This window comes from Corythoichthys intestinalis, chromosome 3 (assembly GCF_030265065.1).
Source record: "Corythoichthys intestinalis isolate RoL2023-P3 chromosome 3, ASM3026506v1, whole genome shotgun sequence".
Lineage (NCBI taxonomy): Eukaryota > Metazoa > Chordata > Actinopteri > Syngnathiformes > Syngnathidae > Corythoichthys > Corythoichthys intestinalis.
In genome coordinates, this window is record NC_080397.1 from 18,957,106 (window position 1) to 18,984,741 (window position 27,636).

The 27,636-nt window shown below is 38.4% G+C and overlaps 3 protein-coding genes and 1 non-coding gene across 4 annotated transcripts in view; 1 reads left to right on the plus strand and 3 right to left on the minus strand.

The window, feature by feature from the left end:
* The window catches only part of pgm5 (phosphoglucomutase 5), a 28,383-nt gene extending 22,946 nt beyond the window's left edge, over positions 1-5,437 (minus strand). Inside the window, exons 1-5 of the mRNA XM_057832850.1 lie at positions 5,050-5,437; positions 2,225-2,387; positions 1,982-2,128; positions 1,333-1,458; positions 1,064-1,254 (exon numbers count right to left, since the gene is read on the minus strand). Of these exons, the coding sequence (XP_057688833.1) occupies positions 1,064-1,254; positions 1,333-1,458; positions 1,982-2,128; positions 2,225-2,387; positions 5,050-5,307 (885 nt within the window). The 5' untranslated portion in view covers positions 5,308-5,437. The remainder of the gene's footprint in view (positions 1-1,063; positions 1,255-1,332; positions 1,459-1,981; positions 2,129-2,224; positions 2,388-5,049) is intronic.
* A 677-nt stretch (positions 5,438-6,114) lies between these two features.
* On the plus strand, positions 6,115-6,187 carry trnav-cac (transfer RNA valine (anticodon CAC)). The gene has a single exon. It is a non-coding gene; the product is annotated as a tRNA-Val (tRNA).
* A 1,398-nt stretch (positions 6,188-7,585) lies between these two features.
* foxd5 (forkhead box D5) lies at positions 7,586-8,560 on the minus strand. Its single transcript, XM_057832745.1, has one exon. It carries the CDS (start codon positions 8,558-8,560, stop codon positions 7,586-7,588), a length of 975 nt encoding a protein of 324 aa, XP_057688728.1.
* Positions 8,561-14,956: 6,396 nt separating this feature from the next.
* cbwd (COBW domain containing) overlaps positions 14,957-27,636 on the minus strand; it is a 29,843-nt gene continuing 17,163 nt past the window's right edge. The window contains exons 12-16 of the mRNA XM_057832543.1: positions 25,204-25,255; positions 22,294-22,362; positions 22,113-22,178; positions 21,848-21,974; positions 14,957-17,795 (exon numbers count right to left, since the gene is read on the minus strand). Of these exons, the coding sequence (XP_057688526.1) occupies positions 17,728-17,795; positions 21,848-21,974; positions 22,113-22,178; positions 22,294-22,362; positions 25,204-25,255 (382 nt within the window). The 3' untranslated portion in view covers positions 14,957-17,727. The remainder of the gene's footprint in view (positions 17,796-21,847; positions 21,975-22,112; positions 22,179-22,293; positions 22,363-25,203; positions 25,256-27,636) is intronic.

The following is a 27,636-nucleotide window of genomic DNA, read 5'->3' on the forward strand; positions in this document are numbered from 1 at the left end:
TTCTCCCAGTCCTCTTCTGGATCATCCAAATGCTCTGTAGCGATGCAGGTCTTTTGTCTTGGCCATAGTGGAGTATGGAGTGTGACTGACTGAGTTGTGGACAGGTGTCTTTTATACTGATAATGAGTTAAAACAGGTACCATTAATACAAGTAACGAGTGGAGCATCGTTAGACCTCGTTAGAAGAATTTAGACCTCTTTGACAGACAGAAATCTTGCTTGTTTGTATGTGACTAAATACTTATTTTCCACTCTAATTTGAAAATAAATTCTTTAAAAATCAAACAATGTGATTTTTTTTTTTCCCCCACATTCTGTCTCTCATGGTTGAGGTTTACCCATGTTGACAATTACAGGCCTCTCTAATCTTTTCAAGTAGGAGAACTTGCACAATTGGTAGTTGACTAAATACTTATTTGCCCCACAGTATGTCGCTCTATTTGAGAGCACCATCTGTGGTGTTTTATGTTGACAGCTTTGGTCGAATCGACTTAATGAATGGGGAAAGGGGGAACTGACATATGCCGTAAAGCAGTCAGCACATTTGTAGTTTTTTTTGTGTGGCAGGGTGTTATTCAACCAGTTGTCAGTCGACATAGCATTACAAATGTTATTAAAATATTCTATGAGGGTTGAAAAGTTACTTAGTGTGGCTTCTTCATAATTGATAACTAGTGAAATAATTAGTTACCTTTCCAGAAAAGTAAATATAACTCTTTAGTTTTCAAAAGTAACTTGAACAACACTGGTGGACCCTCACACTTACAGTATACAGTGGGGAGAACAAGTATTTGATACACTGCCAATGGCAGTGTATCAAATACTTGTTCTCCCCACTGTATTTGCAAAAACCTGAAACTGTTGCTCCTAATTTCCACAGTTGTGCTTTAGAGTGCAGTTCTAAGTCTGTCCCTATTTTAGCATGAGCAGGGAAGTATTTTCAAGCCACTTTGTTCCCTAAGAGGTGGCACTGAGTCAGTGTAGTGCCAAATAGCTGAGATAGTACATGCTATCTTTCCCACTGTGTCTCACGCTCTATACTGCAGCAATGCAAGCATCTCACCCCGTCTGCATCAAAAGCAGCGCCCAAGCCAAAATCGCCTCCTTTCATGGCATCCACCAGTGAAGAGGCATATGTCAGATTGGGCTCGGGGGGCCGGCCCCCAAAATCTTCCATCGGAACGCAGTTGACGGCGGAATTAGCAGGGGCCCCAAGCTCATCGCATAGGATCCTACGGACATAAGGGCCCATCACTGTAACAGCAGAGGAGATGCCATTAACACTGGGAGGAGGCTCCATTGGTTTTTACCACAAGATGATGACAGTCTCACCTCCATTCATAGCATCGATGCTTATTCTTAGCTGCTCTGGTCCCGTGAGAAGGCTTTTGATGGCGCTGAAGTCAAAGATGTTTCGCAACAGTTGGAGATACACCTCAACAGAGTCCACAATCTCCACTAGAAACACAATTAAGTGTAATTCATGGATCCTCAGTTTAAGACACGCAGTGATCTATATAGTTTATGCAGCAACCTAACAATATAACGTCACATGGCACAATACAACACGCTCGGGCCTAGAAATTTGTTTTTACACCAATGCTTACTTAGACCACGTTACAGCTACATTAGTGCTGGCTAACACCAAATTCTGACTTAATTGCAAATTTGTGTAATGTCGCTGCTGCCATAGGTGTGAAACCCCAAAACACAAACTGAGGATTTGATGACTAAAAGGCCTTTTGGATTACAAAGAATTAAGGACAATTTCAAGGAAAACCCCTAAATTTTTGGCCTTTAAGAATACAACATTTTTCATTGAGGTTTTAACCAAAATAATGCCAATCAACCAGTAACAGTACAGTATAATGATTTTTACAGTCAGAGGCTGTTTACAAAGGCAGCAGCTAAGAAGAACTGCAAGTCACAGCATGATGGGTTGGATGAAAGCACGTTTTTTCAAGAATACTGACAGGTGTACCTCGAAAAGGTTTGAACTTATTTTCGAGGTCAAAGTCGTGTCGTCCCAGTCTGGAGAGGTCGATGCGGAGGTCAGGGCAGATGGCGTACTCCTCGAGCGTGCGGCTCACCTGATGGATCCTCTCCATAACCGTGTCTGGAGATGGACCTATTGCGAAAAACAAAGGAAACCAATGAGCGTACAAGGTAAAGAATTTTTCAGTCTTACTGAGATATTGCTCCACTGACCATAGTCCATCCTCACCTCCGTTAGCTACGTTAAACTTAACACCAAAATCCCCTCCGGGGCCTCCAGGGTTGTGACTGGCTGTGAGGATGATCCCACCGATAGCTTTGATCTTCCTGATGATGCAGGACACAGCAGGGGTGGACAGGAGGCCATTGTGGCCGATCACCAGGCGACCGATCTGCACAGCACAGGACCGATATGGAATGTCGTGTAAGTGGAGTGTCATGTAAATATAGTGTCTATTACGGGGACACCTCTATTTTCCAAATGCATTTTTGGAAAAAAGTGTTTCAAATGAAGCCTAAATAACACAACAGATTGAGCCACACTATTTATAATTGTCTACCACATATAACCAGTAATGGCATCCCTTAATAATAGTGTCCTCAACAGAGAGGCATTTATGCTCCTGATTTTGTTATAGTGTGTATGTTATAGCGTGATATGCAGTAATGCATCGGGACCATCTTGAGTCCTGTCCACTCAAGAGTCCAACCCTTGTGTGAGAGAGGCGCAGGGGAACAAACATAAGACCGGAAAATAGAGCAGGATGGATGGAAGTGCTGATAAGACTGACACTCAGAGACATTTGGCTCCAAAACAAAATCATATTCCCTTCAGATGTTCCCTTGGAAGTGCTCCAAAGCAATTATGAAGATGTCAGAGCAGCACGGTGGGGATTTTCTTGCTCACTTCCAGCTTTCATTCTTTGGAGAGCTGACAAGTTTCATCGTGTTAACACAAATAATTACTTAATCGGATCTTTTCAATGCGTCAAAAAAAGCAGCAGCAGCAGACATTGTGACACCTGAGTCATTTTAGTGAGTGATGGACTCGGGCTACCTGTTTTAAAGATGCCTTTCGCTCGAATTTTAATGTATTGGTAACTTGGGTTATGAGTATGAATTTCGAGATACAATCTTGCACTCTGGTCTTTTTTTTATGCTTTATGTTGCAACTTGCTAGCACTGATTTTCTCTTAAATACTGTACTGCTATAGCGTCACCAAACTTCCCCTACATCAAGCAGCAGTTATTCAAAAGAGGGGAAAAAGGCTTATTTTAAGCTGATTATCCGACATCCAGTGTAAATTCTTTCTAAAGATACTGTAAACCCAAACCTGAGCCGTATGTTGTTCATCTAACCAAGCCACATTATTTTTCCTTTCAAAAGCTAACTAGCTTAATACTAATAAAATGCAGAATGCCAGAGATGAGCAAATAAAACTTGGATCAATGTCACCATGGTACTTACAAACATGTATACAACTGCTATTTGAACACAAATAGTCCAGCAACATATGCTGACAGAATATAACAGCGCACACAGGCATATCGCTCAGCTCAGACTTGTAAATTGAAATAAAGAATAAAACTATGATGGAAAAGGAAGTTTTTTACATTCTATTTAAATATTGTTGCTATTTGGCAGAATCTTCAGATGTAAATCACTTCCTATCAGGAAATCAGAGGCAACTAAGTCATACTTTAATGTGGTATTCTACTGTACAGTCGAATCATGATCACACCTTCCCAAAACCATGTTCAAGTTCTAATTATAATCCATCCATTTTCAATCTGTTATTTTGATTTATTTATTTACTTATTTTCAAGGTGTGATTTCATGAGTTTAAAGGAAACGTCACAGCATTTCAGAGCCAAGAGAAAGTCCTGATTTTTCATGATTCTGAAGCCTTGTTTCTTTTTTTGCTTTTTGCTTATTTTACTGGACTTTGTCATGAACTCTTTGGCTGCCATTGACGGCGTTAGACGTCCTTTTATTTTGAACTGGTAGGCCTGGCAGCGATAATTCAAAAGTTTTGATAGCTGCCAACCCTCCCATTTAAAATGGTTTGGATGCCTATCGCTACAAATGGCACAGAATTTTTTTTTTTTTTCTGTCAGCTGCTCCAGCAAGTGTCTGGGAAGCTATTAACACCACACCGACGTGGTAGGGGTATAAATGACCATTTTCACGACAATATGATACCGATTTTTTGGACAATGACACGATATCTGCTGATTTTACAATGACTGCCACGATTCGATTCAAGGGCTTTCTGTTGATTTAATGACATCAGTTGCATTTTAACTAAAGCAATAAAAAATACTAAGCAATTTTGACATTTTTTACAATTTTGTTTCTGCAAACTTTCAGACATTTGATTGAAGGTTTTTTTTTTTTTTTAATTATTCAATTCAATTCAATTCCTTTATTGTTGATTATTAAACAAACCTTCATATCAATAAGACTGAGATGTTGATCGATTGGCTGGTGGCGAATAATCGCTGCCAGCCTCTCCCAGTCAAAATGGATTGGACATCCAGCTAGCCCCATCAAGGGCACTGAAACATCAGGACTCACAGCCAGTCATCCCATTTCATATGGATGTCTCTGTCAATAACATGCAATGAATGAAATACTATCAAATAATAAATAAATAAATCAACGTTAGAGTGCTATTTGGAGCCATAACCTGAGTGTATTTCTCTTTTGATTCACATTTGTACATTTGATTTTTATTCATTTATTTAAAAAAATATTAGGGGAAAAAATTATCATTAAAAAATATATATACATAACTATGATTGAGACCTGGAGTCCTCATTGGTGGACATCAAATTTTGGCCACATGTGTATATCAAGTGTTAAAATTGTGACCTACATGACCCAAAATGTGTGCACTCATGTTTGTATTAGTTACCTGCCCTATGAAGAGTTAAGTGGTTTAGATTAATACTGAATATATTTTTTCACAAACAAACAAAAGAAGAAGAAGAAAAGATTAATTAGATAACAAAAATAGGGTCCGTTTATTCAATGTGCCCCCACATACACACCCCATTGGCTGCCGCCATCTGGACGATGACCTCGATGGCCCCGCGGCTCAGGTAGCGACCGTCGCTGCCCACCACCATGGTGCAGCCCTGACGGTCCCGGAGGTCGATGGAGGACAGGACGCTCTGGATGTAGTTGTGAAGGTAGTTCTTTTTGCTCTCGAACACGGCCGTCTTCCTTCGCAGCCCGTTGGTACCGGGCCGCTGGTCGTCAAAGGGGGTGGTTTGGACCGTCACCACCGGTATGGGGCTCGTCTCCATCGTCGTGGCGGGTCCAACAAGAACAAAACAACCTGTAAAAGTGACTTGCTTGTGGGGGCGTCCTCGGCGGAGAGCTGCTACATCCCTCGGAACCGTGTGACAGCAACCCTCTTCCTAATAAGCATGAACAACTGACACTAGAGGGGGAATGAAGAGCGATGGGAGGGTCCACAATCATCTGAGAGGCAGAGCTCAAACAAAAATAGACTCCGACTGATAGCACTGGACAGTTGGAACTGTACCTAAACAATATACATATAATAGTATGAAATGATTTTTGTGTAGTTTAAATAGTAAAAACAAACGTTTTTAATTGCAAAATTGTGATAGCAAGTCCCCCTCCTTACCCCCAGTCCTAACAATTATTTTAGCAGTCTCACATGTTAAAACTAAAATAAACGTTTTCATGTACTTTTGTATACAGTATTTGCACGAAACCGACATTAAATGTGTTTTCTCCCATCAATTGACATTACCTTTGTAGCAACAGTTGGTTAATGACGGCATCTTGTGGCCGAATGAAGATAGGACTTCACTAGCCTTTTGCACCAATTTTTAATTTTTTGTAATATGCAGGCTAAGTTGAATGTGATTCTTTTAGCATATTTATGATGTTCATGACAGTTGATGGGAATAAAGGGTGGCTTGGAATTGTTCATAATTGTTCTTTTTCAACGGTGTGCTCTGATGTTTTCCCCCTCTCTTTTATTGTACAAGAAAATGCAGTGATATTTGACATCTAGTAATAACAATGATACTGATATTGATACCAATACTAATATTAATACTTTCCCTTCATTGGTATCAGTTTCCGTAGTGTAGTGGTTATCACGTTCGCCTCACACGCGAAAGGTCCCCGGTTCGAAACCGGGCGGAAACATTATTTATGTATTTTTATTTCGCGCAATGAATAGGGTAACTAGGACCACTGTTAAGCTCTTTACGATATGAAGCGCCTACTATTCATAAACTACAATAAAACGCTCTTATAGCTTTTCCTCTGACTGCTAAACCCCTTTATATCACAAATGCTGACCAATAAGGGATTAGATAGCAAGGTTGTGACCTTGAACTTGTAGGTAATCAGAAGAGTTTACTTCCCCATTGAGCCTAATGCCCCTTACCTTACAAATATAAGTCAAAATGCAATACAAATCAGTGTGTAGTTACCATGCCTCTCTGACCCAATAGGGGGTGCCAAACCTTGAGTGAAGTACTTATCGTTACATTACCCGTACTTTTTATATATATTAATTTCTCCAACAGATCACAATTTCAGCTTTGCAATATTGTCACTTATTTCACTGATTAAAAAAATAAAAATAAAATAAAAATACATATATATATACATATATATATATATATATATATATATACATATATACACACACACACACACACACACATATATTTATTTATTTGTTGACAAAAATTTGAAACTTTGCCATCATAGCCTTGTTTATTTTATGCCCTCGACAAAGTTGACAGTGAAAACTATTCAGTCATTTTCCATATAGCTTATCTTCACGAGGCTTCAACTGGTTGATAGCCAATCGCAGCAATAAAGTTTTTTTTCTTTTAAAATATTGTCCTAAAGCACTTTACAAGTACATGTAAAGTAAATTTACTTTTACATGTACTTTAGTGAAGAAGTTGTACCAATACTTACTTTTAGCAGTCTTTCTAAATGAGATTGTATACTTTAAAGAAGTAGTGTAGGTACTTTTGAAATCTCAGTATGGAGCACACATAGATGTAGTTTCAGTCGTAATATTTATTTCTCCAGTCAGTTGTTAACAGAACATTCATCAGTTATTATATTGCAACCTTTGTAAACAGATAAATCTTTCTCAAATTGAACCAGTGATTCTAAAAGTGGAAAACGGGTGCCACCAGTACTACGCAGGCGCAATTTAAATGGTTAAAAAAAAAAAAAAAAAAAAAAAAAGGCATTTAAACATTAAACATAGTACTCATTATCAAACTGTGCTTAATGTTAGAGTGGCTCAAAAATTATATGAAATATACACTCAGCACAGAACAATATCTATGTCTGTATTGTTTTTGATGCACATTGAAGTGTAGTTACTGTACCTACAGTAAATGTTGGGCACCATATAATTCACTGGAGTACCACTAGCTCAAGCCACATAGAAATGACCTCAAGATGATGTCGACATAAATATCATGCAGTTCATAAATTTCTTTAAGAAATAAAAACATGTGTCTTAGCAGGATGACACAATTCCAAAAAATATTGCCAAAAATTAATAACGCATCAGCAGTTTGAATATGATGGTCTTAACTGCTCACTTATTAAAGAGGCCCCACTAAGCAAGCGGGCATGGGCCCCAAAAGGGGTTGTGGGGTTCTGCAGAAGTGTAGGGACTAAGTAGGCCGCGTGATTTGACAAAAATCGGGGGTAAACCAGGGAGTTCTGGTGGCAACTCCCACTAGAGAGAGTCGGTTTGCTCATGATGGAGTCTATGCTAAAGGAGCACTTGGCCTCTGCGCCTCGACTGATGGGCTCTGTTGTTATTGAAGTTCCAAACTCTTTGTGTCCAGCGCACGCGCGCTGAGATTGAGGCAAAGAGTGATAGGACGACGAAGGCATCACGACGCTGTCCTGGAGGGGCACGTAGCTCACAGCAGCCGGGTTGACGCGCCCCTGCAGCGAATACGGTTGCCCGAAGGGCCGACAGTAGAGCACGAGTCCATCCTTCCCGCACTCGGGCTGGTTCCGCTTGAATCGTTTCCTGCGCCTTAGGAAACTGCCGTTGTCGAACATGTCCTCCGAGGCCGGGTCAAGGGACCAGTAGTTGCCCTTCCCGGGGTTGCCCGGCTCCCTCGGGATCTTGATGAAGCAATCGTTGAGCGACAGGTTGTGGCGGATGGAGTTCTGCCAAGCCGGAAACTTGTCGCGATAGTAGGGGAACTTGTTGCTGATGAAGTCGCAGATGCCGCTCAAAGTGAGCTTCTTCACGGGGCTCTGCAGAATGGCCATGGTAATGAGGGCAATGTAGGAGTAAGGAGGTTTCACCAGGCTTCCACTCGCACCTGCCTTCCCGGAACAGAAGCTGCTCTCGCTCTCCGCGGATGAGTCCGCTCCGGAGGAGTCCAATTCGGCCCCGCATCTTAAGTCTACGTAAGGTCCCGCGGACTCGTGTTCGACCTCACCCACGATGTCAATCTCGTCCTCCTCCAGAAGGAACTTGGCGTGTAGGGAGGAGTGATACCCACCGGACAATGTCATGGCAAAGTTTAAAAAAAAAAAAAAAAAAGAACAAGTGCCCCCAGAAAATGAAGCACCACGCGCAGTGCATGCGTAAAAACCCAGACCACTCGTGCGTCAAAGTAGGCTACATGTGCTCCTGTGCTGTAACCTGGCCCCAAAGAAGGACTCTTTATAAAATGGGAGGAATTTGCCCAGTAGGGTAAACCCCAAGCCCCCCCACTGGGGGTGGGGGCCCTGTGGACCTATCACAATAGCCCCTCCTTGCCACAGCGGGGGCCAAAGGAGGAGCGCGAACAGGTGGGGGAGTCAAACGAATCATGCACATTCATGATCAACCCTTATATTCCTACAGAATATAATATAATTAACCCCTGACGCTACAAGTACAATAATAGTTGGCTGCCATTGACAGCGACAGACGTTCAATCCACTTTGATTGGGAGGACTGGGTGTAAAAAATGATCCCTCAATGCCAACCATCCCAGTGGATTGGATCTCTATAACGGTCAATAGCTTGGAATGAGTTAAGATGTAATAATCTCTCATTTGTGTTTTTGCTCTCAAGTAAATGCCGAATCAAGTTGAAAAAGTTAATTAAAACACAAAACTAATAATAATAATAATAATATAAAAACACAAATAATTTTATGTACAGTGCAAATTAGTGACAACAGATGCCTATTGAAAGTGAAAAAAAGCATCGTGGCTGATTTGATCTGGAACAATTAATTCACAACAAAAGGCAACACGTAATAAGTAATTTATTTGAAGCATCATAGGCGCATAAATCAGAAAAGTGAGTACACTCCTCGCATTTCTGCAGATATTTAAGTATATCTTTTAATGGGACAACACTGACTAAATGAAACTTTGACACAAAGAAAAGTAGTCTGTGTGCAGCTTATATAAACGAGCTCATTTATTTTCCTCTCAAAATAACTACAAATATAGCCATCAATATCTAAACCCCTGGCAACAAAAGTGAGCACACAGCATGGGAACTACATATGTCCAAATTGTGTACTGTTTGTCATTTTCCCTCCAAAGTGTCATGTGACTCGTTACAGGAGTGCTGTCAGCATTGCTGCAGAGATTGAAGAGGTGGGGGGGTCATTCCCACCACGCTTGACTGTAGGCATGACACACTTATCTTTGTACTCCTCACCCGGTCGCCGCCACACATGCTTGAGACCATCCGAACCAAATTAATCTTTGTCTCATCAGACCATAGGACATGGTTCCAGTAATCCATGTGCTTTGTTGACATGTCTTCAGCAACCTGTTTGCGGGCTTTCTTGTGTACAGTCTTCAGAAGAGGCTTCCTCCTGGGGTGACAGCCATGCACACCAATATGATGTAGAGTACGTCATATGGTCTAAGCACTAACAGGATGACCCCCACTTCTTCAATCTCTGCAGCAATGCTGACAGCACTGTTGTAATAAGTCACATGACATTTTGGAGGGAAAATGACAAGCAGTACTCAATTTGGACATTTAGGGATGTACGTAGTTCCCATGCTGTGTGCTCACTTTTGTTGCCAGGGGTTTGGATATTAATGGCTATATTTGAATTATTTTGAGGGGAAAATAAATTAACTCTATTATATAAGCTGCACACAGACTACTTTTCATTGTGTCAAAGTGTCATTTTGTCAGTGTTGTCCCCTGAAAAGATATACTTAAATGTCTGCAGAAATGCGAGGGGTATACTCACTTTTGTGATACACTGTATATGGCAGAAACACAGACAAGGCTAAAAAAGCAGTTTCTGCTCTTGCACCCCTCTTTAAAATGAACTGGTGTATTTTAAGCCAAAAGAATTGTTGTGTTTGATAGAACAATATATGCTGTCATAGCAGATTCATGGCGCATTAAGTCCCCAAACTATTTTTAATGTGTCCGTTTTACCCTGGAAACCCCCTTTTACAGACATTGCGCAACCGCTTTTGTTTCAACCTAGCCCTAAAAAGAATTGTATTTATTATTCGAAATGTCTGTCATTTTTAGCTTAGAATCATTAATTTATGTCTAATATTTAGTTTTAAAAATGAAAGGACTTTAAAAAATTATTCACTCGCGTGGCTCGCATAAACTTTTAAAGATTACGTCACAATGGAAAAAACTGGCGTCTGTAAAAAAGTCACGATTATCTACCTCATAACTGTCGTTTAATTGTATTTTTTTCGTGACTGTCGCATTTTCCACAGTATTTTAGAAGATGAATAATTGATCCAAACAAAGAAAAAAAAAAAAAGAAAAAAAAACGTTTAAAAGGGTAAATATATAAAAATGAAAATCTCGACCACTCCTTGATGTCTGCGATTTCTGCATCACGACCCTTGTTATATTACCATGTTTCACCCATAAAATCCCCCCAAAATCCAGCTGTGGTCATTCACAGCTGTGCCTTGAAACTCAGTGATACATGCAACATGGGAGTTTTTGGATCGAAAAGAGGTAAGTACGCGATAAACTCTCGTAAAAGTCATGGCGTCTTTAACTCTGCTCTTGCGTGCTCTCACCTCCAGTTAGGGTTTTGTGGTTTAAATGTTTTTTTTTTTTTTTTTTTAAACGTTCTCCTGTTGAAATTTTTTTCTTCCCCCAGAAAATTTGATTTTAAGCTTTCCAATGATGTATCACACATGCATGTTGGACAATTTTGAAAGCTGGCCAAATTGGGGGTCTCAGAGCGGAAATTCAAGTCACCTGAGTGTTTTCCGCCATAAATCCATTTCGATCCTACACAAATTAGTTTTAAATACAAGGAAAAAACGTTTTGGGGCTTAAAATATATCAGATAATTGAATTTCTTAACTGATTATCACTGTCCTGCATAAAATAAAACAATGTCAGCATAAATAAAAGCTGTACGTTTAGGCAAAATTATACAAAGCAAAAATAATAAGGGCTAATTATATAAAATTTAGTTACCAAGCTACACTGATTAACACATTTCATCCATTAAGAAAAAATCATACAACAGTATTTTTGTGATTTGGCATTTTAACCCTTGATCGGCTCAGTTATGGAATGTCGGATGTTGTTAAGCCTCGTAAATAACTCGTGATAAACAAGTGTTTCCATCTTTACGGGACTCCACGTCCCTGCGAGTTTAATTTGCAATCTCTGAATGGCCGCGGGGGGACGTGACCATGAAAATGGCCGTGGTGGGGATCCCCCGCGGGGCAGAGCAGAAAGAGCCAATGGTCGCTCTTAACAAGCCCAATCAGCATCAGAATCGACAAGGAAACGGCCCAGCTGCACGGAGTCCCTGCGTGCATCTCTCAACCTATGTGCAGGGCAGCCAAAGCTCGGGGATTTATGACAGATTCACTAAAGCGACAGCCATCCTCAAAGCAAAGTGAGCGGATATGTGCTTAAAAAAAAACACTAACAAAAACGATATTTGCATTGCAAATCAGCAAAGCTGGGAAAACTCCACCCATTTCCTTACCTGACCCTACAAGCGTGTATGCGCGTAATGGTCTTCACATGACGGCGCCACATGCAGTCGCTATTAGTATCAAGTATGGCGTGGACAGACTTAATTTTAAGTGGGAGCCAGCAGCACCTTACAACACACTTGTTAATCATTTAAGCCATGTTCATAATGAACAGAAAAGAACAAGTTGACTTATGCACGTTTTTTCTGGCGCTTATTACAATGACTCCACTTTAAAACATTCTCCAAACAAATCAACGTATAATTTCAAAAAATAAATTATATATGGTGGAAAACACTCAGGTGACAGGAAGTTCCGCTCTGAGACACCCCAATTTGACCAAATTTCAAAATTGTCCTATATGCATGTGCGATACATCATTGGAAAGCTTAAAATCTCTATTTTCTGGGGGATGAAAAATTTTGAACAGGAGGGCATTAAAAAAAAATAAAATAAAAAATTACATGGCAAAACCCTAACTGGAGGCGAGAGCACTCAAGAGCAGAATTAAAGACGCCGTGATTTTAATGAGATATTATCGCGTACTTACCTTGTTTCAATCTTGTATCACCGAGTGTCAAGACACTGATGTGAATAGCCACAGCCGGATTTTATGGGTGAAACATGGTAATATAACAAGGGTCGCAATGCAGAAATCGCAGACATCAAGGAGTGGTCGAGATGTTCTTTTTTTTTATATATTTACCCTTTTAAACCCCCCCCCCAATTTTTCTTTGCTTGGATCGATTTTTTATCATCTAACTGTGACTTTTTTACAGATGCCATTTATTTCATTGTGATTTGTTTAAAAGTTGAAAATATGCGAGTGAATAACCTTTTTAAAGTCGTTTTTTTTTAAACGAAATATTAGACATCAATTAATGATTCTAAACTTTTTCATTAATAACTTGAAACTGCAATTTCTGGAGAAATTACACCTGGTCTTTCCTGTGTGGCTATACAGATCGTAGCCCCGCCCAAGGCTATCAATAGAATGGACAAACATGCCTATCAATGGCATGAAACAAATTAAATCCCATTAGAAATGAATGGGAAATTTGGACGTCCATGGCCGCCAATGGCAGCACCCTTAATAAGCGTCAATGGAATTGGGGAAGTTTGGGGGACACGTCCTATTGATATCTGGTCATTGTCTGTTGATTTTCGGGGAAAAAAAAGAAAAAAAAAAATTCCCACTGAAAATGAATGGGAAGTTTGGACGTCCATGGACGTCAATGGCATCACCCTCCATAAGCGGCAATGCAATCGGGGACATTTGGGAGACACGTCCTATTGATATCTAGTCATTTTCTGTTGATTTGGGGGGAAAAAAATGTTCCCATTGAAAATGAATGGGAAAAAAATTGGACGTCCATGGACGTCAATGGTATCAACTTACATAGGCTTCAATGGAATCCAAGTACATTGGCATCAATAAAATGTAAAAACATGCTGAAATGCCATTAGAAAATGAATGGGAAATTTAGACGTCCATGGACGTCCATGGCCGTCAATGGCGGCACCCTTCATAAGCGTCAACGGAATTGGGGAAGTTTGGGGGACACGTCGTATTGATATCTGGTCATTTTCTGTTGATTGTGGGAAAAAAAAAAACATTTCCCATTGAAAATGAATGGGAAAAAATTTGGACGTCCATGGACGTCAATGGCAGCACCCCTATAAGCGTCAATGGAGTCAGGGATGTTTGGGGGACAGGTCCTATTGATATCTGGTCATCATCTGTTGATTTGGGGAAATTTTGTTTTTTCCCCATTGAAAATGAATGTGAAACATTTTGGACGTCCATGGCCGTCAATGGCATCGACATCCATAAAATCAATTGAATCCAAGTACATTGGCATCAGTAGATTCGACATGCATGGCCGTCAATGGCATCAGTGCAATGTAAAAAATTCAATTGGAAATCCCATTGTAAGTGAATGGGAAATGTTCTCATTAGAAATGAATGGGACAGTTTTTGGCAAATTTCCGGGGGACCGTAATTTTTATAAAAATTCTGTATACAACTTTTATGCCCCTCACCATCACGGAATTTTTTATGCCCAAATTTGGTCAACAATCGAAGGACTAGATACATTTTGACTTTTCTTTGTTTTCCATTAAAAATGAATGGGCCAGTTTTTGGCAAATTGCCGGGAAACCGTACATTTTATCAAAAATTTTTTTCCACTGTCACTTTTATGCCCCTCGCCATCCCGGAATTTTTGACGCCCATCTTGTGTGTTTTCGTCAAAAATTGACGGACTAGTAACAGTTTGAAACTTGTCTTTTTTTCCCATTAAAAATGAATGGGCAGGTTTTTGGCAAATTTCCGGGGAACCGTATATTTTTTCCAAATTGTGTTAATAACCTTTATTCCCCTCCCCGTCCTGGAATTTTTGATGCCCAAATTGTGTGATTTGGTGAAAAATTGTAGGACTAGATATATTTTGAAACTTTTTTTTTTTCTCATTAAAAATGAACGGGCAAGTTTTTGTCAAATTTCTGGGGAACCGTAAATTTTTTTTCAAATTCTGTATACAACTTTTATGCCCCTCACCATCCCGGAATTTTTGATACCTAAATTATGTAATTTGGTAAAAAATTGTAGGAATAGATACATTTTGAAAATTGCTTTTTTTTCCGGAAGATTGCCGTTTACGGGCAAACGGAAAATTTATCGGGGACTTTTGAATAAATCCCTGCGTCGCGCCAAAATTCCGGACGTGTCGATACTTGAATGGTGCCGATTGGTCAAGTGGTTCGGGCTGCGCAGCGCGCCGAAGGACTCAACCACGATGGGTTAAATTTGCACTTTCCCATCCCAAAGCTCAAACGTAATGCTGCATTTTCGAAAATGCGTAATTCTGGATTTCCGACCGAAACCGTCCATTTATAGGTTAGAGATCGCTAAAGAGGAAAATGAAAAATAATTTTACGACTCACTGTTCCATACGTTTTTTTGTCAGTTTACTTATTATACAGTTATTAGCTCAATCATGCAGATAAGACAGGGAAAAAATGAAGACATTTGAGAATAAAATTTAATACTTGTAAACAAAAGTTAAGACCTTTTAAAGGCCTTAATTTACGGTTATTAAATGTAAGACTTTTTCAAGTTTTTAAGGGTACCCTGAAATAGGCGGGTACCCTGAAAAAAGCAAAGACAGTGAAATTTGAAGCCTTAAAGCAACACTAGGTAACTTTTCAACCTTTATAAAATATTTAACATTTGTGATGACATATCAACTGACAACTAGTTGAATGACACCTCTTTTATATCTTCACGGGGTCTGTATTGCTTTCACTAGTACTAATTAACTTTAAGGAGGGTGGCAGGAACCCTGCCACACAAAAAAAAAAACCCTACAAATATGCTGACTGCTTTACGGCATACGTCACTTCTCCCACCCATTCAATATAAAGACGGAAGTCGATGTGAATGCTTTTGCGCGACTTCTGCAAAGATGGCAGGGATTCAAAACAAACAAAAAGTTTTGCCCTAGGAGGGGTAAAAAGGGAGGCTGCCAGGATACTCAAGAGTAAACATTTGCCCGGCTTTCATTTGCTGGTGTGACATCGCTGGTGTGGGGTCAGCCACACTAAGCCACACGGTTGCCAACCGTCACATGCTATTTTTTTTTTGCCGCAACTGGATTCATTACCTTATGACTATTCATCCTTCACAAAGCCACTGGAAACAGAAATGAATCTGCAGGTGACAGAGAGATCATGAATTTAAGACTCAGCGGGTGTGCGCTGGTCCTCATGGGAAACGCAGTCTTCCTTAAGACCAGTGTTGTCAGTAACACGTTACTAAGTAACGCGTTACTGTAATCTGATTACTTTCTTCAGTAACGAGTAATCTAACGCGTTCATTTTTCCAAGCCAGTAATCCGATTAAAGTTAGTTTCCCTAGTGCCTGTGCGTTACTATTTTGTTTTTGCTTCATAATGTATGTAGAATGAAGAATACTGTAGTCATGTACGAAGAGCATTTCTCATCGGGGGGGGGGGGGGGGGGGGTCACGTGTATGACGATGCTGTTTGAGGCTGTCTGCCACGGCGGTCAACAACATACAGTAGCATTCTGACGAGGCAGCGAGGCTAACAGTGAAAGGCAGGATATATACCGCAACGGGATGCCTTTGCTCACTGGAAATACAGCAATTACTTCACATTTCTGTCCAGTAAAGATGACAAAAATATCTCCGTGCGTAGCAAACTTTTACGCTGGCTGAAAAAGACTGTCGGCCGCTAAAAACTCTACATCCAATTCAACAAGGAAGCACTTGGAATTACAGGACAACGCGACAAAACTCGAAAAAGCCTACAGGTAACAAGACAGCCAGCACTTCTACAGTTTGTAACCAGCCTTTATGCACAATTTATTGTCAGTGTTTGTAACCATAGGCGGAGTTTTACTTTTGTGGGGCTAGGGGCAAAGCATGTTGATGACTGAAACAAAAGTCAAAAGTTTGGACACACCTAAACATTTTTACGTTTTATATATTTCCCTACTATTGTAAATCCTCTCTGAATACATCAAAACTATGAACGAACACGTGGAATGGCAAAAAAAGTGAAATAACTGAAAACAGGTTTTATATTCAACATTCTTCAAAGTGTCCACCTTTGAGGTGTCGCCAAACTTTTGGCCAATACTGTATATACATATATGTAAAACTGTTCAAGCTCAGTTTTTGTTGGTTGCGTTTGAAAGCTTAGGTTTACAGAAATTCTAAATACCCATCTTGCCTCCACAGGTGTAGTTTTGGCTTAGCAAAGCAAAAGCTAGTGTCTTAGGTGCTAGTCACATGATCTGCTCGAAAAATGATTTTGACCCATTATGAAATACGTTGTAGGATTCTTGTTCATTTCAATATTTTTTGTCGTTTGTTTTATTGCTTTACAACTTTTATAGACAATTTTTTAACAGCTAGGTCTTTATTTTAAAGGGGAAGTTCAGAATTTTTGACATTAGGCTTTATCTTGGAGTTAGCGGGGGTTTATTTAGTCGTTGGAGTTGATTTGAACAAATTCCGTGCAGTTTGTCAGTTATTTGTTAGTTTCAGGGCTCCGGGGTGGCTAAGCTAGCGCGAGTCAATGGTGGTTGAAATCCATCGACTAATTAAACCCCCGCTAACACAAAGATTAAGCTTTATGTGAAAAAGTCAATTACATGCGATGACATTTTTTGTTGTCATTTTTATGTTGAGGCAACAAAAGGAGAAAAATTGGTAAAAAGTAACTGATAAGTTACTTTTAAAGTAACAGTCACTTTGATAATAAAGTAATCGGTAAAGTAACTAGATTACTTTTTTTTTTAGGTGTAATCGGTAATCAGTAATTAAATTACTTTTTTAAGTAATCTGTGACAACACTGCTTAAGACCAAATACTACCGCTTCTGTCCACCGGCGTCGCTAAAATCAACCAATACGGAAAAGTTACCTAGTGTTGCTTTAAATGAAAATAGTATCATAATCAATATAAAATTTTACTTGCACTTTATACAAGTGAAATACTGTAGCACATTATTATCATTGTTTACAGAAGGCACTTCTCTGAGTAAAAAGACTTCTTGTATACTGTATCTGGACCTTTAACATTATAGCTAACCTCAGGTATGCTTCATCAACTCCAGTGAATAAGATTAAGCTTGATTTTCAGTTTTCTCGAGTGACTGAAATCAAAAGAATCACTACAGAGTTCATAGTTTTCCAAGATAAAAAGCTTCACATTATCCATGGCTTTGTAGCACAGTGGAGACGACTTGTTGTTGGAGAATATCTTTGTCCAAGTTCCTTCCTGAGAGATACAGCAAAGAAAGAAACTGTTACTTCAACAATCTTTACAAGTCAATGACATCAGCCTGAGGCATCCGTATATTATATATATGTATTAGGGCTGTCAAAATTATCGCGTTAACGGGCGGTAATTAATTTTTAAAAAATTAATCACGTTAAAATATTTGACGCAATTAACGCACATGCCCCGCTCAGATTAAAATGACAGCAGTGTAAGCAGTGTACGCTTGTTACTTGTTACCTGTTTTTTGTTGTTTGGCGCCCTCTGCTGGCGCTTAGGTCCAAATGATTTTATGGGTTTGGGGAGTGAGCATGGTGTCATGACATCAACAATGGCGAGCTACTAGTTTATTTTTTGATTGAAAATTTTAATACAACGAAAACAGAGAGGGGTTTTAATATAAAATTTCTATAACTTGTACTAACATTTATCTTTTAAGAACTAAAATTTTTCTATCCATGGATCACTTCAAGAGAATGTTAATAATGTTAATGGCATCTTGTTGATTTATTGTTATGATAAACAAATACAGTACTTATGTACCGTATGTTGAATGTATATATCCGTCTTGTGTCTTATCTTTTTATTCCAACAATAATTTATAGAAAAATATGGCATATTTTATAGATGGTTTGAATTGCGATTAATTATGATTAATTCATTTTTAAGCTGTAATTAACTCGATTAAAAATTTTAATCGTTTGACAGCCTTTATATTATATATATATATATATATATACATACATATATGTATGTATATGTATATACATATATACACTGCCAATGGGAAAACCCATTCACAGTGTATCAAATACTTGTTCTCCCCACTGTGTATATATATATATATATATATATATATATATATATATATATATATATATATATATATATATATATATATATATATATATATTAGGAGTGGGAACCTCAGGGCACCTCACGATACGATACGATTCGCGATACAAGGCTCACGATAACGATTATATCACGATACAGCGATTATCGATATATTGGTCAGAAATTGGATACATGACATTCTACGATACAATTGTTGAAACGGAAAAAAAAACAAAAAGATATTTAAAAATAGAAAAAATACTGTTTAAGTCATTTATTAATCAGTGACACCTTTTCTGTGCAACATTGCTGTAAAATATAAATCTACTGCAAATTGTGCCCCTGCAAATTGTGCCCCTGCACATATAGAGGAAACCAACCACGACCACTGATATCGCTTGGAGAGATCATGATGAATGGCACCCTTAATTTCTTTAAAGTTTTAAATAAATAATAAAAAAAAAAATAAATAAATAAAAAGTGCCGTAGGTGTCAGCAGTTGAGCTTGGAGTGGGGCAATGATAAAATTGGTGGGTCTTTTCTTCGTATATGACCTTTGTTGCTTGGTTTGAGCACTTCCGCTATCTGCTTCAGCATTTAAGATGTCAGACTTGCTCAGTCACAGTCTTCCTCACCTTAAAAACAACAAAATAAAACAAAAAATATTAGCTACTTCATAGCGTTTGAGTTGAAATCCTGATTTTTTTTTTTGTGTTGGAAGTATTGAATTAAAAAAAATATGAATTGAATGTATAGAAATTAAAAATTCAATAATTACCTATTATTAATATGTAGGCTACATTAATTATCATGGACATCACTTTATATATCTTGGAACCTATTCAAACCATTTTTATAGGTTATTGTATCAAAATGACAGTAATAACAGTTTGTGTAGTAAACTAGATGGAAATTGGTTCTCAAATAATATCAAATAAATCTGTAAATTCATGTGGGCTTGTTCGATATTCATTTTCATCCAGTTTAGGGTCCTGGTTTATTTTATATCATTCAACACCAAATGTCATCAAAATAATACATGTAAATTAAAAAGTCAATTACATTGCAAAACTTTCTTACCTCAAGTGATGAAAGCGAAGCTCACAAACTCCCGTGTCCACTACGTCACCAGCTCCCAGTGAAACTTATTTTTCTTAGACAATTCTTGCATACAGCAAAGTCCTTGTTCACCTTACTTCCTTTCTTGTTGGTGTGAAATCTAAAGTGTGTCCCCATGTGTGATTTGTAGCAATATTTTTCTCATTTTTTCCTCCACCGTTCTCACGGAGCTTTTCTATTTTTTCAACCCACTTGGAGCGTCCTCTCTTCTTCTCTAGACAACTTGTGCGCACTTTACCCTCACCGCCACTCCCGAGCGCCCCTAGTGGGCCGCCAAGGAATTGCTCAACAAACATTGAGCAGTTTACAGCATCCATACTCCATTGTATGGCCAATATGTTAAATAAAAGTATCGATTCTTGGCGGGAGCATATCGATAACCCATCGGGTTGCAAAATATCGCGATATATCGCTGTATCGAGATATTGTCACACTCTTAATATATATATATATATATATATATATATATATATATATATATAAAATTCTCCTCCTTTTGTACTTAACGTGGCGAACTGTGCAAAAATCAGCCAGTTTCGGCCTGATAAAGGTTACGATAGATCTAAGTCCAAAAGTTTCCATATGTATTGTTACCATTCATGGACAAAAAATGTTTTTAGGGTAGCTGAAACAAAACAAACAAAAAAATGTCAAAAAATGTGTACAACCTTACTCAACTTTATTTATAAATAACTTTTAAAATAACAGAAGCTTAATACAAAGTGCTGTACAGTGAAAATAAATACAAAATACAGTGGTACCTCTACATACGAAGTTAATTCGTTCCAGGACCTTGTTTGGAAGTCGAAATGGTCGTTTGTTGAGCAGGATTTTACCATAAGAATACATTAAAATTCCATGAATTCGTTCCGCAGCCCGAAAACCTAAATTAAATCCTCAATAAAAACTGCTAACACTATTGCATATAGCAATGACACAGAGCAAAACAAATACATTTTGAATAAAAATTGGAATAATATAACAACAGTAATAATAATAATAATAATACCCTTAATAATGTAAAGAAATCGGGTTCCAATGTGGTAGATGTATTTTTGCGTGGTGTACCTGAACGCACTGCTTGGCTGACGTGTCAAAGTGAGGTAGGAATTTTTATTTTCACTTCACTTGTTCAGCTACGTGGACAGTAGACATGTTGTGTTGCAAAAGTTCGGAAATAAATGATTAAAAACCTGATGAAGCTGGTGATTTCTTTGGCGATGTTACAATAATAATTATTGTCACCTTAGCTTATAAAGACTGGCGAACGGATGAGGACCACCGAGATCATAGACTGTCTACGGCCGTATTGTTGACCCAGTTCACGGACGCGCACCCCACGCGCATATTTTGTTTGATCATTTCCATCTTAATTTCAATGGTAAGCCTCACATTGTTATTTTTTCAACACTTGCAATAACATTGTTGGAACCCATGTTAATTTCTCTCACAAGAAAATCCGCCGTGCGTTCGTCTTGCGGGAAAACAAAGAAACTGCTGCGCTGTCATAAATCGTCGTATTTTGAGCATATCGTCAGATGTAGAAACAAATGGCAAGTCAAATTTCACGTCGGAAGTCAAATTTCACGTTGGATGTCGAAAAGATCGTGTGTCGCAGCGATCGTATGTCGAGGTACCACTGTAGATTAAAATGGAAATAACCAGACATTAAAAGGAATAAAACAAATAAAAGGCACCAAAAGAGTTTAATTTCATGCAGTGTTAAAAGCCAGGGAATAATTATATATAAGTTTAATAAATGGATGGGGTGGGGGGGCAGGTAGCCCAATTCTATAAGGCAAACAATTCCAAAGTTTTGGGCCACAAACCGAAAAACTCCTTATAACCTTTTTAAACAATAGTTTACTTCCTTTTATCCTTTTAGTCATTAAAAAAATTATATTATCGTATTCGTCCATTAGATATAATGTGGATTTTTCTTAATGGTCCTTCTTGTTAGTTATAAAGACTCATGCTTCAATGACCATGTTACACATTAGCTGCATTAACTGAACATTAGCAAGAACAGCTTTGACACAAGTAAATGAAGGGAAACCTGCATGAAAAGCAGGCAGTGAGTGTTTGTGTTTCTTTACCTATAAAGACCAGCCGGCTGATCCGCGGCTGCTCCCCCCAAAGCTGGGGAGTCTCATTGAGCTCATACAACTCGTGGACCCCCTGCAGCATGACCTGGTGGGCTTTGGTCGCCAGCGACACCATTCCCTAGGAACACGCAAGTCACATGTTGCAAGTGACGGATTAACCCAAAAGAAAGGGGCCAGGACCCATGAATACAGATAAAAAGGAAGCGGGTTATTGATGGCCACCCGCCAGTGAGGCAACCATTGTGCTTTACTGTACCTTTAAGCGGATGACAGTCATAGGTTGCCCCTCTTTGTTTCGTAGCGTCTTTTCCCAGAGGAGATCCTGGAAAACGTGTGGAAAAAGAGAAGCTTATGTTCTCAAAGGGGTGCATTGTGAGGGAGATAATTGGGCATCGGGAGTGGGGATGCAAAGTAAGGACAACAACATGCGTTTGTACCTGAATGAAAACATTGAGGGCATCTTCTGAAAGACTTCCCGCTACTTCAAATGTCACTGTTAAAATACTCTGACAAAGGAGAGGATTCATTTTAAGACAAAAGACATGAAATTTTAGGTACTTTTGTGCACTATTCAATGACAGCATCTGTTAACATTGGTACACCATGATCCAATGCAAGACATCACAATTGTGCATATTTTAAGATATTAAATAACAAGCAGGAGTGCTGTGAGACGTGATGAACATGAATAAAAACAGAATGCAATTGATTTGCAAATCATGTTAAACCTATTGTTTGTGTAATGTATTCCATAAAATATAGGTTGAATATAATTTGCAAATCAACGTAATCTGTTTCAAATAGGGTTGGACCGATCATGTTTTTTTGCTCCCGATCCGATCCCGATCGTTTTAGTTTGAGTATCTGCCGATCCCGATATTTCCCGATCCGATTTTTTTTTTTTTTTTTTTCCCGATTCAATTCCAATCAATCATATACATTTTGGCAACGCATCAAGAAAAAAAAGAATAAAACTCGGACGAATATATACATTCAACATACAGTACTTATGTACTGTATGTTACTTATGTACTGTATGTTGAATGTATATATTCGTCCGAGTTTTTTGCTTTTTTTTGCTCCCGATTCAATTCCAATCATTTTTCCCGATCATATACATTTTGGCAATGCATTAAGAAAAAAATGAATAAAACTCGGATGAATATATACATTCAACATACAGTACATAAGTACTGTATTTGTTTATTATGACAATAAACCCTCAAGATGGCATTTACATTATTAACATTCTTCCTGTGAGAGGGATCCACGGATAGAAAGACTTGTGACTTTGTATATTGTGACTAAATATTGCCATCTAGTGTATTTGTTGAGCTTTCAGTAAATGATACTGTAGCCATGCCCAAATGCATGATGGGAAGTGGAACCATGACTGTGCGTAGTGCTACCCATTGATATATCTTCTCTGCGTTGGGAAATAACATAAGGTGTTAAGAAAAAGATCAATCGCTACCTTGTTTCCCCACATTGCTTCCCATGATATTTCTAATCGTAGGGAGAGGGATTGTAAGGCTTTAGCCAATTAAAAAAAGGCTGCCAAAATTCACTCTAGTCATTTTACGCTGCCTTTTATCTTTCCATATAGGTAAAACGGCGCCATTACAAATTGAGCGCGACAATGCGTGAGTGGGTCGTGCAGTGCATGCATTAATTGCGTTGCATATATTTTAACGTGATACATTTTTTAAAAAATTAATTACCGCCGTTATCAGGATGAATTTGATAACCCTACCTTAAGCCTAAACTAAAGACTCTGGATGAGTGCAAAATATTATGTCTGTAACGTTAAATACAATTAGAAAATGATTTAATTTAAAAAAAAAAAAAAAAATTTTAAAAAGGCATGGCCGATATTTTTTTGCCGCTTCCGATACTTTGAAAATGAAGTGATCGGACCCGATTGACATCTCTAGTTTCAAAGCTTTTCTAAAATGTATTACACAAAACTCAATAAATTTCAAATAAAGTTTCATATTGTTTTTGAAAAATAACATGTCTACGACTTCCAGAATAAAGCAGTGCTTTGTAGTATTTGTTTTGTGCAGATGGTCCAAATGTTGCATCCTGTCAGTGTTACTAATACAATTATTACTAGGCATTAAATTATCTTTTTGCATTGCCAAAAGAAATAAAATATATACATTTTATAATCTGCAACACTCCCGGAAAAAGAAGTACTGTATACAGTACTGTAACATTTTTGGAACTTTTGTTCAGATTAAAAAAATAAATAAATAAATAAATGACACAACAACAACAACAACTTTTTTCCGGTTTCGTACCGGGAGTCTGTATCTGCAGATTCTTAAAATAAGGTGACTTGTATGCAAAAATATGCGATCGGGACATCCCTTATTAATACAACAACAGACTTTTGAGAAACGACTCATTATACTTTTTAATTCAGACCAGTGAAGTAAAAAAAGCCATTATGACCATTTAAAGACACCCCAAATGATGACATTGTCATGTCAAAAACCACAGCTCCACTCGTCACTTCTCTTCATCTGCGTACAACAGCCTGAAACAGCCAACCCTGCCCTCCCCCCTCACTTCTCATCCTCTCCTCTACACTTCCTTGTGGCATTAAAGGGGCACTTTGCAGATATTTGCTGGTTTAGTGTTTAAGTGTTAAGGTTACACACTTCCTTGTCATTTGGTATAACAACAGAAAAACAGCCTTCTCATTTACATGAAAAGAGCAACAGGGTAAGGAGGGGTGGTGTGTTTTGTGGGTTTACTTGAGGGAGGGTAGAGTTTCATGCGGGAAAAGAGAACGTGGGGAAAACAGACGACAATGGTGTTATTTACACATCCAAACACGTCTCATCAGCATCCATCCTGTGGTAAAACTTAATGGGCATGAAACTCCGGAAACCAAACTGCAGTCATGAGCCATTTAAGTTAATTTCTAAACAAAACATCTATTAAAAAATCTCAAAATACATTTGAAAAATTACATTCAATCTTGAAGTGCTTGATTTTTATACAGGTGAAAAATTAATTCATGTCAAAACTCTATGATAGAGATATTTTCAAAGAAATTTATGTACAACGTACATAACCCAAAGGTCTTCTATTCATGAAACAACAAATAACATCAAACACCTCAAAGTTGATCACTGCACTCAAAAAGAAAAATAGGGGAGGAAGTTTTCACAGTGGTGTCGTCACCCGAGGGGATGCTTTTTAGCTCCAAGGAGAATGCATTCCCTTAATCTAGCAGGAAATGATGTGCCGAAAGTAATTAGCAAAAAAACAAAACGGAATACAAAGGCGTAGGGCGTGAATTAATAAAAGGTGGGATAGTTACTGTAAAAAAATACCTTGTCAAGATGAGGTCTGTTGGGTTTCACAAAGTGCAGCTTTTCTTCCAGTCTATCAAGAGGAGAAATATCATTTCACGTGAGGTTTTCTAAAAGCCTAGTCTTACATTTATTACAAATCAAGTTACACAATGGCTAAGGTCCTACAATAGTTTTGGAACAGGAAACTGTTTAAAAGCAGTGTCACTTTGGGAGTTTCATTATATGACAATGTATTTTTGTTTCTCTTTTTACAATTAGTCTCAAAATTGTTAATTATCTAAAATAACAGTGTGAAAATATCTGTGGAAACACAGAAAAGAGGTGACATGCACATAAGCATTCTCGGTGTAGACATGTGCAAATTTATCATAATTACTGTAATGCATCAACTGTTATAGTACAACATTTATAGTGTTTGTGCTTGAACCACTGCAACGCAAGTGGATATTTTCTACACTGCTAATGTGAGATGCATGACTACGACTATGCTACCACCAGCCTGCTGTCAGGTGTATTTGAATGCAGCTGATATTGGTAAAAATGGTGGAAGCCACACAAAAACAGGCAACTCTGGGGTATTTTTTGAGCTATTTATTCTATAATTATGATGTGTCTGCTTACAGATGCAGAGTCAAATTGAGGGGGAAAAAAACCGACACACACACCAACCCACACAAATGATGAAATGCACAGTTCGAATTTAGAAGGCTTCATCTGTTTTTAACATTGTAGAAATTGTTTATTTTCTATGAAACAAAGCTCATATGTGGTTTGAGCACATTCTTTTACTTTTTTTTTTTTTTAAAGAAAACATGCAAGCTTAACAATGTTTTTAAAAACTTGCTTGGCTGACCATAGATTCTTTATCTCTAGCATATAAAACACCAGTGTCACAGATTACGTGAAAAAGTAATTTAATTACTGATTACACTTTAAAAAGTAATCTAGTTACTTTACTGACTCTTTATTATCAAAGTAACTAAGTTACTTTAAAGTAATTTATTGGTTACTTTTTACCAATTTTTCTCCCTTTGCCACCTCAACATAAGAATGGCAACAGAAAAATGTTATCGCATGTAATGAACTTTCCGATAATTTAATTTAGAGGGGATGATCAAAATTTTTCACTGAAGGCTTAATCTTTGAGTTAGCGGGGGTTTAATTAGTCGATGGAATCAATTTCAACCAGCAGTGACTCGCGCTAGCTTAGCCACTCCGCAGCCCTGAAACTGACCAAAAATTGACAAATTGCATGGCATTTGTTGAAATCAACGCCACCGACTAATTAAACCCCCGCTAACTCGAAGATTAACCCTACTGTCAAAAACTCTGAATTTCGGGTAAGGGTTAACAGCAATGCAAATGGAAAACAATGCAAATTGACAGCACAATAATCAACAACACACAAATCAATTGCACAGTGCAGTAAACACAAATGTGGGGGCGGTTGCGAATGCGCGCGCACAATCCTTAAGTACGCCGTACACACCAGTGGTCAATATGGCCACAAGATGTGGCGGCAACTAAGCACTTTTCACTCAATCGGACTTAGAACATATTCCAAAAATGCTGGACGAACACGTCACCTCAAGGTATGAATGTGCAACACGAATATAATGTAAACAATTCTTGCGGACTTCGCGAGGATGAGCGGGAGCGACGACTATCCGCTGTTGCAACGGCAAAGCTACGACACGGTCGGCAACATAGCGGCCTATCACTGGAACCCTCCAGAATGAAGGAAAAATACGTTCGTTCATGGAGGCACACAGACAACATTTCTTTCTCAGTCCCAAAACACTTTGCGCGTGTGACTCGAGAGCAAAACAGGAAGTAACTATGAGCGGTTATCATGAAAACGGACATTTTCTATTCAAAATGCTCTTCGTACATGACAACAATATTCTTCATTCTACATACTTTATGAGGCAATAACAAAATAGTAACACACAGACACTAAGGAAACTAATCAGATTACTGGTTTGGAAAAATGAATGCGTTAGATGGCCCATTGCTGAAAGAAAGTAATCAGATTACAGTGACGCATTACAAGGCGTTACTGACAACACTGGAAAACACAAAGTCATTTCGTGGCCCATGTCTAAGTGCTTTAAAAAAAATCTTTTTTGAAAATGTTTCATGCTTTAATATGCCACTTTCATGTAAGATTTATATATATTTTTTTCTTTTCAAATAAAAACCTATATGTAAGTTTCCTCTAAGAGTGGGGGGGTTCTGCTAACTTCAGGTGGGGATGACTATAATGCACCCCAGTCCAAAGTATAAAGACAACACCCCTCAATGGACTTGTGAAAACTTTAGGAATGGCAATTAATGCCTACAAAACACCCACTGCGGCCACCAAACAAACTCGGCCTATTGTTCTCTCCGTCGGGCCTCCCACCTCTCAGTGTCACTGACCTCACAAGGAGGCTAAATGTTGTGCCCAAC

Coding starts and splice junctions, on each gene's coding strand:
- foxd5 (XM_057832745.1), bottom strand. CDS start 8,560: ATGACATTGTCCGGTGGGTATCACTCCTCCCTACACGCCAAGTTCCTT.